The sequence below is a fragment of the Glycine soja genome, chromosome 10 (genome assembly GCF_004193775.1).
Source record: "Glycine soja cultivar W05 chromosome 10, ASM419377v2, whole genome shotgun sequence".
Lineage (NCBI taxonomy): Eukaryota > Viridiplantae > Streptophyta > Magnoliopsida > Fabales > Fabaceae > Glycine > Glycine soja.
In genome coordinates, this window is record NC_041011.1 from 1,473,290 (window position 1) to 1,485,559 (window position 12,270).

The 12,270-nt window shown below is 31.5% G+C and overlaps 1 protein-coding gene across 2 annotated transcripts; it reads left to right on the plus strand.

Annotated features, from left to right (window-relative positions):
• Positions 1-1,732: 1,732 nt before the first annotated feature.
• LOC114370713 (kinesin-like protein KIN-14I) lies at positions 1,733-8,101 on the plus strand. Of its 2 annotated transcripts, none has more exons than XM_028328106.1 (20): positions 1,733-1,923; positions 2,058-2,283; positions 2,480-2,646; positions 2,732-2,875; positions 3,012-3,260; positions 3,345-3,416; positions 3,672-3,740; positions 3,910-3,981; positions 4,070-4,201; positions 4,292-4,373; positions 4,499-4,594; positions 4,707-4,880; positions 4,964-5,070; positions 5,149-5,327; positions 5,467-5,628; positions 5,728-5,981; positions 6,108-6,274; positions 6,369-6,551; positions 6,912-7,405; positions 7,587-8,101. In XM_028328106.1, exons 2-20 carry the CDS (start codon positions 2,175-2,177, stop codon positions 7,711-7,713), a joined length of 3,039 nt encoding a protein of 1,012 aa, XP_028183907.1. In that variant the 5' UTR covers positions 1,733-1,923; positions 2,058-2,174; the 3' UTR covers positions 7,714-8,101. The 2 variants fall into 2 exon arrangements, with proteins under 2 accessions (XP_028183907.1, XP_028183908.1); XM_028328107.1 differs by having other exon boundaries at positions 3,012-3,248.
• Positions 8,102-12,270: the final 4,169 nt, after the last annotated feature.

Consider the following 12,270-nt stretch of genomic DNA (forward strand, 5'->3'; position numbering starts at 1 on the left):
CAAACCCAACCACCTCCAACTTCTCAATGAGATTTTTTTTAAGTGTTTGAATTTTTTATTTTTTATTTTTTGAATCCCAAAGGAGGGATTTTATTCTAAGTTAAGTTAGGCAGGACATAGTACTTCACTTTTTCTTTTCCTCTATTATATTTTTCTCCCTTCCTTCTGAGCGGCCAGCAGATTATAACGAATATTAAGGAGGGTCGTCTGAATGGTCGTGGCATTAAGTGACTGTCATCATATCATGATACTTAAACAATACACTTAAATTTGTTTAAGAAGAAATATAAAGAAAAAGAGGTTATGGCAACAACCAATATAACCTACGAGTATTAGGAACAGGGTCCATGGGTTATGTGTGCAATACTCATATTTATTTTGTAAACATTACTAAGTCTAAACTAGAAACTCGGAAAAAATGAAGATAATTCAAGGGGGAATAGAAAACTGGCAAACCTTCATGTGCACGAGTTGGTTTTTGATTTTCATAAATTAGGTTGATGATTGTCGACATGTTATTGCGTCTCAACGGAGCAGTAAAAAGTAAAAACGAGGGCACCCAGCTAGCACCTAAAGCAGGGCCATTCATGGTTAGCCGCGTAACAAAATTACCAATTACCAATATGGCATGCTGACTGTGCCAGTTAGTTTCGTATTGCACTTAAGAAAAGAAAAACCAAAGTGAATCAAACAAAATCATTGTGATTTATAACAATAAAAGTTTGTGTTAAATGATTATTATTCAGTTTCCTTCTGAGAAATTCATTGGCAGGTGTTTCTTTCGCTTGTTTTTCCGCGTTACAAATAATAAATGAATAATTCTTTTTATAATTATATTATTTTTGAAAAGTATTCATCAAATATATTGATGATTATATTTAATTAAATTTTCTCTTTTAATTACATTTTTTTATCTATAAAATTTAAATTCAACGTCTTGTTTAAAGATATCTAACTTAGTTTTAGCTGGACTAATAACTTATTAGTTTAAATGAATAATTCTAAATGTTGACATTTTCTAATTAATTATCCTAATTATTTTTATATGATAAGTATTGAATTTTTTATGTTTTCAAAACATTAAATATGAAAGGAGAAGAAAACTTTTTGTTCATTCAAACATAAAATTTTCTAATTTGTTTTATATATTTTATTTAAAACATTTATATCATTTTATAAACATATCTATTATATTTTAATATTTTTTATCAAACAATATAAAATTATTTCACTTACTACTTCTCTTCTTTCTTTTTCTTTATATTTTTTCTTCTAAATCAAATATATCCTGAAAACATGATTTTTTTAAAATTTTTAGTAAAATCAGACGTATTTTTTATAGGAAAAAATAATCTTCGAGTCAGTCCGGTAAAAGCATGATTCATTTTTAGGTGTAAAGATAGAGTCGAAAGGTTTTGAAAAAAAATCCAACCAAAATTTCCTTTAAGGTTGAAAAATATGCAACAAAAATGAGCTTTTTAAAAAAAAATAAAATCAAGTGTCCCAAAAATTTTCACTTCCTAGGTTGAAGTGCACACGCGCCTTGAGACGAAGTGAAAGAAAACATTGTTGAAACTACAACGGAGTTAGGAAACAAACCAAAACATTAATATCTATTTATTAAAGTTTAAAACATAGGACCGGGGAGGTTTGGAAGATAGACAGGTTCGGAGGTGAGGCATGGGAAGGTGCGAAGCAACAGAGTGGTGGAGAGAGTATAAAGTGGATACCCAAAGAGAGAGAGAGAAAGGAAGAAGTAATTTGCGTTGTTTTGTTTTAGTACAGAGAAAGATAAAAAAGCAAAAGGTAACAAAGAGAATCTCTGTGTGTTTGAATTGAATTGATAACAAAGAAACCTCAGCAACACTCAACACTCGACACCACCACCATCATCATCAAGTGTTAAAATCAGAGAGACAGAAAGTGAGTGCAGATATAGATAGAGAGATAGAGAGAGAGAAGAGACTCAACTTTTGTTCTATTTCTTTCTTTTTTCTTCTTCTCTGTTGTTCCTCATCAATATTCTTTCTTTTTTCTCCTCTTTTTGGGTGCTGTAGAATCCAGCTCTCTGGTGTGGACAATGTTGATGAGTTGAATTGTTGAACATTGTCTCTGGTGGGAGATAGAGAGTTCAGCTTAATTAAGGCTCGGTTAGTGTGTGGTGTTGTTTGGTTATGGCGGCATTTTCGTTTTCAGTTGCATCTGTGGTGGAAGATGTGCTTCAACAGCACGGTACTCGCCTCAAAGATCTTGACTTGGAATCTAGAAAAGCAGAAGAAGCTGGTAATTTTCCGTTATTTTTTCTGGGATTCTGTCAAAATTCAGTTTTTGAATTCCGGGTTCTATGAATGTGTATAATTATAATCGTTGTTCTACCTTTTATTGAATTTTAATGGCTTGATACATGCCACTTTCTTTTGAAAAAGCAACTGGATTTCGTATTAGTGTTATCCTGAGATTGAAAGTCTTCAAAATGCAGCATCCAGAAGATATGAAGCAGCAGGGTGGCTGAGGAAAATGGTTGGAGTTGTTGCAGCTAAAGATTTGCCAGCAGAGCCATCTGAGGAAGAGTTTAGGCTTGGTTTGAGAAGTGGGATCATTCTCTGTAATGTTCTTAATAAAGTTCAACCTGGTGCTGTACCCAAGGTGAGCATGGTCTTGATTTGATGTACTCTCAGTTTTAATATTGATGTTTATATTATGCTAATGTAAACTCTGTATTATTCTTAAGGTCGTGGAGAGTCCTGCTGATTCTGCATTAGTCCCTGATGGAGCACCTTTATCGGCATTTCAGTATTTTGAAAATGTGAGGAACTTTCTGGTGGCTGTGCAGGAAATTGGAGTTCCTACCTTTGAGGCATCTGATCTGGAACAAGTATGAATTGAATTGTTAATGACACAACACAACACCATTTAATATAATCCCTTGGCACTTAGCAACATTGTGTACATTGGAAGTTTAATAATGTTTTTGTGTTGGTTTTCTGCTAAATTATTGGTTTGTGTTTTAGGGAGGAAAATCAGCCAGGATTGTGAACAGCGTCTTGGGTCTTAAGTCCTATAGTGAATGGAAACAGACTGGGGGTAATGGTGTGTGGAAATTTGGTGGAACTATCAAACCCGCAATCTCTTCAAAATCTTTTGTGAGAAAAACCTCTGAGCCATTTACTAATTCCTTGTCAAGGAACTCGTCCATCAATGAAAAATCCATGACTGTTCTTACCTCTGATGTTGAGTCTAATAAAATGGTTGGTAAGCTGGTAAGCTTTATCTTTGGCATTTGTCTGTTCTCTGAATTTGTCTAGTTGAACAGAAAGATAACTAATTCATTTATTCGCTTGCAGTCTGGGTCTCATTCTTTGAGTATGCTTGTTCGTGCAATACTATTAGATAAGAAGCCTGAAGAAGTTCCATTGGTAAGGGGCTAAGTTGTTCTGTGTTTCACAAAAATAATTTTATTTATTTATACAAATGGAGTATATAAGTCTGTTATGTTGTAAGCATTGAGGATCTACCGCCACATTATAATGCATTTAATAATTGTATGGGTGTTTATAATCATTGTTAAGGACTTCTTCCCTTTGGTTTCTGGATCAATCTTGTCATTTGTAATGCTAGAGGGCTTTTGAGATTACTTGCTTTAAGCTACATTGTTCTTCTGCATGGAACAGTTAGTTGAATCAGTCTTGAATAAGGTCGTAGAGGAGTTTGAGCAACGCATTGCCAGCCAGGGTGAACAGGTACAATACTTTTTACCTTAGTAATGTATAATGTCATTAGTTTTAGGTGATGGTGGGTAAGTTGTGATTTATATCACTCCATTCATAGAAAAGAAAAACTTGTTCTTGCTATAGTTGATTATTTTGAAAAGCTGTGTTCTTGGTTATTTATTTATCATGTAACTTACAGATAAAAATTTCTAGAGGTGCTGTGTCCCAAGGCAATGGATCTGTATCAAAGTTTGTTATGGCAGATAAAAAGGTAATAGAACTGGCCTCAAGCTTAACATATTCCATGACCTTCATGAAACTTGAAAATGCTTATACTCATCAATTTTTTGATTCACTAGATGGATAGCAAGATTCCTATGGTAACAAAGAAAGAAGGATTCTTCCATAAAAACCATGTTGATGATGTGGAATCGAAAAGACAACTTCTGAAGCAGCAAATGCTCTTTGATAATCAGCAAAGAGATATTCAAGTAGGGAGCAGCTAAGATAATATTAATCTTTTTAACTTTGCAATTTTTTTATTACTTATTAGTAAAATATTACCTCTTGTGTTTTTATAGGAACTAAAGCATACAATTCACACCACCAAAGCTGGTATGCAGTTCCTGCAAATGAAGTTTCATGAGGAGTTCTCCAATCTAGGTAATATTTTGCTTATGATTAATTTATTTAAGTTCTTTGCTATATTGTTTCATTCCATTCTACTTTGCATTACCATTGGTAGATGAGGTGCTGCATCTTATTTGATTTCCTATTCTTCTTTATAGGCAGGCATGTTCATAGCTTAGCTCATGCAGCTTCTGGATATCACAAAGTTCTTGAAGAAAATCGCAAACTATACAATCAAGTCCAGGATCTTAAGGGTAAATTTCTGATTGGCTGGCTGCTGTAAGCTTAGTATGAGTTATATCTTTCACACCTTTCTAAAGATTTTGTTCCCAAATAAAATTAAGATGGTTAATTTTGTTTGATCAGGAAGTATAAGGGTGTACTGTCGAGTAAGACCCTTCTTATCTGCACAACCAAATTATTCAAGCACAGTAGATAATATAGAAGATGGAACTATCACAATTAGTATTCCTTCAAAGAATGGGAAAGGGCGTAGATCCTTTAACTTCAACAAAGTCTTTGGACCATCTGCATCCCAAGGTTGGTTTGGTTTTCAGTTTCAGCTATCTCCAAGATCACTATAATTTAGTAAATATTGAAAAAATTTCTTCTCTTGTGTTCAGCGGAGGTCTTCTCTGATATGCAGCCACTCATTAGGTCTGTTCTTGATGGTTACAATGTTTGCATATTTGCTTATGGCCAAACAGGATCAGGAAAAACTCACACTATGGTAAGTTACACTTGGTTGTCATCTAAAAAAACTCAAAAATTTTAATGGCACTCTTTAATCTATGTTTTTTACGTGCAGACTGGACCAAAAGAGATCACAGAGAAAAGCAGAGGTGTAAACTACAGGGCTCTAAGTGATTTGTTTCTTACAGCAGATCAAAGAAGAGGCACTTTTTGCTATGATGTGTCTGTTCAAATGATTGAGATTTATAATGAGCAAGTCAGAGATCTATTGGTTACTGATGGATCAAACAAAAGATATCCTTTTAGCTGTTACCTTATAATTATAGAATACATATATAGTTGACTTCTACTTTGATTACTTTCTAATATTGGTTAGTTAAACTGAAGATGAAAACAACCTTTACTGATGATGCTTGCCCTTAACCATTTATACATTAGAAATTCGTAGTAATTCTCATAGAGGGCTCAGCGTACCAGATGCATGCCAAGTCCCAGTTTCATCAACAAAAGATGTTATTGAACTAATGAACCTGGGCCAAAGGAATCGTGCAGTTGGAGCAACAGCCCTTAATGACCGTAGTAGTCGATCACACAGGTATATCCTATTCATTGTCCTGTCATCCACTCTTGTTTATATACGTTTTTTTTTAATGAAACAATTATCCATTGACTTCTTAAATTATCAATTTTGTAGTTGCTTGACTGTTCACGTTCAAGGAAGAGACTTGACTTCTGGAACTATCCTACGTGGATGCATGCATTTGGTTGACTTGGCAGGAAGTGAGAGAGTTGACAAATCTGAGGCCACAGGAGATAGACTGAAAGAAGCACAGCACATTAACAGATCTCTTTCAGCTTTGGGTGATGTCATTGCTTCCCTTGCTCAGAAAAACCAACATGTCCCATACAGAAATAGCAAACTCACACAGTTACTTCAAGATTCACTTGGTAAGGTTTAAAAAGCTAGTTGTGCATGTATTTCACACAGCTGTATTCTTTTCTATTCGTAAGTTACACAATTCTCTCCAATTTGAATATCTCATATTCTCATTATGTTGGTTGTGTTTATTTCAGGAGGACAGGCCAAGACACTAATGTTTGTTCACATAAGTCCAGAGGTTGATGCTATTGGAGAAACAATTAGCACCTTAAAATTTGCAGAAAGAGTTGCTACAGTTGAACTTGGTGCTGCTCGAGTGAACAAGGATGGGGCAGCAGATGTCAAAGAGCTCAAAGAACAGGTTGATATTCAAATTTGACTGCTGGATCTCCATAATAATCTTCTCTAAGTTTTACTGCTTCAGAGTTAAGTTAAATTTTTTAATTGTGTTTCAGATAGCCAGCCTCAAAGCAGCATTGGCAAGAAAGGAAGGTGAATCAGAACATTCTTTATCAGGTAGCTCTGAAAAATATAGGACAAGGGCTGGTGAGGTATCACCTTATCATGCAAACCAACGGGGTGCTGATATTGTGAGCCTAGGGTGCCGGCAACCAATGCTTGATGTAGGCAATATAGAGGTATGTATATTTCATTTTTTGGTTATTTTCTGTTTTTGATAAAAAAAAAATTAATACTTTCCTCAATTTTGCTAAGTAGTTTGAATTTTGATGTATAGGAAAATAGTAATCTCCTTAAATTTTCAGTAATTTTACATCGCGAGTCCTGATATGATTTTGGAACAAAATCATGTTTGTTAATAACACAAACATACAATGAGATCCTCTAATGAGAGTTTTATGTACACAGCTTCTTATATGGTGTAGGAGCAAATTCATGTTTATCAATAAAAACAGTCCTAACAGTTGCATGAATCTGAACAATCAATTTACCTATTGCATGTTGAACTCTGATGGAATTTTTAACCATTGATCTTGCAGCTTCACAGTAATACCCCATTGAGACAAAAAACTCAGAGCTATGATTTTGATGAGATGTCGACGAATTCACCACCCTGGCCCCCATTGAATAATCTTGGACTAAACTATGGGGATGATGACAGAGAAACTGGTTCAGGAGAGTGGGTTGATAAAGTCATGGTAAACAAGCTAGATGCTACAAACAAAACTGAGAACATCTTAGGGTGTTGGGAAGCAGACAGTGGGAACTTATCTGAGGTATTTTATCAGAAGTATCTCCAAGATCCTTCCAAAATGGACCCAGAAAGATCCCACAACATGTTCATGGGAGGCAACAACCAGTTTAACGTTGCTGGTTCAGATGACATGGATGATCTTGATGATACAACCACTGATTCCTCGGAACCTGACTTGCTTTGGCAATTTAATCATTCCAAACTTGCCAGCATAGCCAATGGCAATGGTTCAAAGGCTAGGAGACCTGTCTCAAAGCCAACAAATAGCCCAATATTGAGGTAATGCAACAAGGGTCTTCTTTGAGAATGCTTCTTTTTCTATGCATATGCATGTTTGGTTTTGTTTGCATTCAAAATCAACAAGTATATTTCAAAAATTCGGATGAAAGAAAAGAAACATGCATGCACTCAATTTCATACTTTTTTTTCTCTGATATTAATCTTCTTTCAATTTTTGCAGCAAGAATAATGTTCATTCTTCTCTTGGTCCTTCACCTTCAAGGAAACAACAATCAAACGGTGTCAATCGAACAGCAAGACATCCAGCTCCAGTTGACATGAAACGTAAAACTGGGAGTAGAAAGTAAAACATGTTATTTATTTGGAACGTTAAAAGGGTGATTTTTTTTTTCTTTCAATTTTTTTAGATGGAGGGCTTTTGCAATAATATATATATATATATATATATATATATATATATATATATATTTTCGGTTTATGCTTGTAAGTTTTGTAACTTGTATTTACACAGATAATGGAGCAATAATGCCCGTTGCTTGTACCATGGGTCCATGACTTTTGTTTTTTTTTTTTTTTTTGTTCATTTTACACTGTAGCTTTTAGGTGATGTAAAAATTTCAAAACCACTGCAATGATCAAAGTAGCAACAATGGTCTGATTTGTAAAGTCTATTTTCTTATGTCTTGGTTGCCCGTCGCCCCTTCTCATAAAAGCTAAAGCTGTACTGTCTTTTGAATTTTCTCTTATTTATTTCCTTTTCTTGTTTGATGTATAAGCTATGTAACATGATGGAGTACGTGTTAAGCAATAATGTAAATGAAACATGAATTTAATGAATATACATTAACCATTTAAAAAATAATGTTGTCATTCAATAATGCAATCATATTATTTCAATTAGTTTAATAACCATTAAAATTTTAGTATAGTAATATCGTCATTCAATAATGTAATCATATTATTTCGATTAGTTTACCTACTAGAGTCAACTTAGTAGTTGGAAACAATTCGAGTAGTATGTACTCTAAATTCTAATCTTTTTTTTAAAATCTATTTAATTAAAATGATTAATTTCAAGCCAATCGAAATGCCTTTTAAATGTAATAGACTAACTTATTTAAATAAACATAATAAATTAGATAATATCAATGATAATGTTATATTATTATTACTATTGTTTTAAGATTATATACTTGTTATTTTATTTGAAAGATTTAATCTATTGATTTACTCGTTTACATAAAAATTTAGGTCCACTAACTTATATAAAAGCAAAAAAAAAAAAAATCGTTTAAAAAGTTTTTATCATAAAATAGACTTTCTGAATAATCTTGATGTTTAAAAAATCAAATCAAACAATAAAAATGCCCTATAAAGTTAAACTTAACTTAATATAACCTTATTTCCACCACTAAGCTCTGTATAAAGCTCAATTGCAATCCCAAATGTCATTTTATGGTCTTCTACTTGATTTCCAAACTTGCGTATAAGACCATTTTTGTTGTTCCACAAAGATAGAAGAGAAATCAATTTTCTCTCATGATGACCATTACCCGTAAGGATTTGGATCGGATCTTCTCTATTTTTTTTTCTCATCATTTCTTCTGTTATTAAGCTTTTGAGAAAATAAATGTTACTCTTCATGAAATGTGTATCATTTTTATTTTATTTATTTTCCCAAAAGCTTATAAAAATGAAAGAAATAGAGAAAATGAAGGAAACAGAAAATAAAGAGGATCCCTTTCCTACGTGTGAAGTGTTATTTGATTATTTAATTCTAAATTATTTGCTATATAGAATTTGAGATCCATAATTTGCTTCTTTTAAATTCTTTTTTTTGTATGTAGCATTACAAGATTTTTTAAAAATATTTTTTACGTGTGACAATAATTTTCATTAAAGATGTTGAGACTACCATTTTTGCCAGTCTTTTCATGTAAGCACAAATTAAATTACTAAACGATGGAAACTTATTTATTTATCGCTACAATTAGACTTTGAGATAATTGTTAATGTCTAGGTTTTTTCCATCTCTAGTCTCCAGAAACAGGATTGATGGCACAGTAAAATTCACTGCTGGAGTGTGACCTTTTGCTGTGGAGCTAATAATTCTTTTTTAGACCGGCTAATAAATTCTAATTCAGGTACATCATTTGTTTGTTATCTACAACGTTGGTGAAACATGCAGAGTGATGACGATAAAGAAAATATTTGCCTGTTGTGTAGTGAGGTGATTAATATGTTGATATCTCCAATAGATGCCCTTAGTTGTGGGGCCGGACCATCTTATTTATGGAAGAAAAATGTTCGACAAGTGGATGACCTTTGCCCTACAATATAAACATCATAATCGCAGGAGAAATAATTGTTGCCCATGACAGGCAAATCTAGCACTTATGATATCTTTGTTGCAAAGAGATGGATAATCATATGAATATGTAACATCTGCGTAATGTTAAGGTAGGGGTCCTAGGGGATAAATGTTAGAATTTAGAGTATGCATCCTAACACGCTGCCAATTTTTTTTACATTCAAACCACTTTTCAACAAACTTATCCAAACAAAATTCATTCTAATTATAATTAATGATACATATAATTGATTATTCAAATAATCTAATTTTCTTGTGTGATTTAATTTTTCCAGTTGTGATTTTCTTTTGCATTATATACACTACACTACTAGTAATATTATCCTAGTGATGCACCAGAAAATTTACTAATATTATTTAATTTTGAGGTAGTCTTAAAATATTTAAACTTATTTATATAGTTTGTGAATAAAATTATGTTTTATTTAAGATAAATTATGTTCTGTAAATATTTTTAAAATAATTTTAACAAATCTTCTAAGTAGATAAAAAGGTTACGAAATACTACAACGCACTTTTTCTTTAAACAAATTTTAAAATGAAAAATCTCTGTAAATATTCTTGTCAAAATTCATTTATAATGTAGATCAAACATAGGTACTAATGATTTGCATGGAAAAGGTCAAAACCTTTATGTACATAGTCTAATAACATAACTATAATAATTTAAAAAAATAAAGTCTAATTACATAAATATAATATTTTTTAAGCTTTCAATACTCTAGAGTTACAAGGTTTCATATACTTAGACTATATTTGTTTTTTTTTAGATCGGCCTTAGACTATATTTGTAAATGATTAATTAATATAGTTTTCAACTTCCAATTAAATTTTTCGTGGAATAATGTTTTTTTATTATTGCAAAGTTTCAAATCATTCTATACTTTTTTTTAATAAAAGGAAGAATAATATCAAATATGTTAATTTATAACAGCAGGAGATAAAAAAAACCAATAAATTAAGAACTACCTTGCCTATCAAATATAATAATAAGCACAACTTTAAAGGTGTTTGAACTTTGAATAGTTACTTACGCTTATCCAGTCATCTGCTCATATATATACATTGCAAGTTTTGCAACAAATGACGAGATTCTCGTGCAATTTTTCGTCTTTACAGGACGCAGTTTGTTGATATTTGAATATAACTTATAATTATCTTATCTTTAATAATAATAATAATAACTTCTTGTCAAATTACTCTGATTAAACTTGCCTAATCCAAATAAATTGAGTATATAAATAGTTATGAATAATAATAGAATTAGATTGAAAATTATAAGATAAATGATGCGAATGTAACCCTCACCCTAACACCTTTGTTCTATATTACCGTGAGTTATAATATAAGAAGATGCATATAATATATGAAACAAAATAAGAATAACTTTGATTGATGAAGACAAAAAATAATATACTGATGTTATTTGTATGAAAATAGTTATATTCTTTGTTTACAAATAAACCATAAGTATATAAATAGTTATGAAAAAAATAACCAGCATACTAATGTTCATTGTACCAAATGAAAAAAAAAAAACTAACATATTGATGTGTATCAAATATAACTATAACTAAGCAAATATAAACTATAACTACAAAACCCGAATCGCAGTGCTTAGTCTGTCATGACAACATAATCAAATTAGGAAAATATTATTTTTAAGAAAGGAAAAGAAATTAGGAGAGACAATTACATAAAAATAGGTAAAAAAAATGCAGAGATACATAATAATAACTAAATGGTAATTTTCCTTCAAATTGAAGGAGAGTGAAAAGGGACAACAATAAAATAGCACAAAATTAGGAAAATATTGTAATGTTCTCATACTCTCCAAATACAATTTCTCAAAGACAGGTGTTTTTAAGAAACCTGTGATGACAAAATATCAAATAGAAAAAATTTGAAGAATTTTAATATGCAATAGATTATCTTCGGTTCACCCCCAAATATCAATGACACTTAATATACTTGAATAAGACGTAAAAACAAAAAAGAAAGAGTGCTTATTATATATATATATATATATATATATATATATAAATGGCTTAGTAAGGGACTATTAGTTAACTAACATTTGAACCTAAGAGAAATATTAGCAATACAATATTTTTTTGTTGGGTGAGATTCATATAGGCCCCCCCTAAATATGCAAGTCTTATTTCCCATTAGGTTGGTATTCTATAAAATAGGGACTAAATAAGACCCATGTAAAAAATACAAATATTTTCGAAACACAATTAATAGAGAAAATACAAAAAAAAAATGTTATTGAACAAAATCTAAAAGAAAATAGGTAAAAACGAGATATTAGTGGCAATAAGATGAGGAGAATGGAAAAGATAAGTGAATAGTGACAATGGAAATAAAGGAAGAAATGAAAAAGATTTTGGGTTTCTTTGGTACAGTATGAATTTGGGTATACAGCACTTGAACAAAGAAAGGTCTAACATACTTAATAAATAAATCATTGATTTTTTTAATAGATAAATAAATCATTGATGAAATGTAAGGATGTGAGATTTTTTTTTTT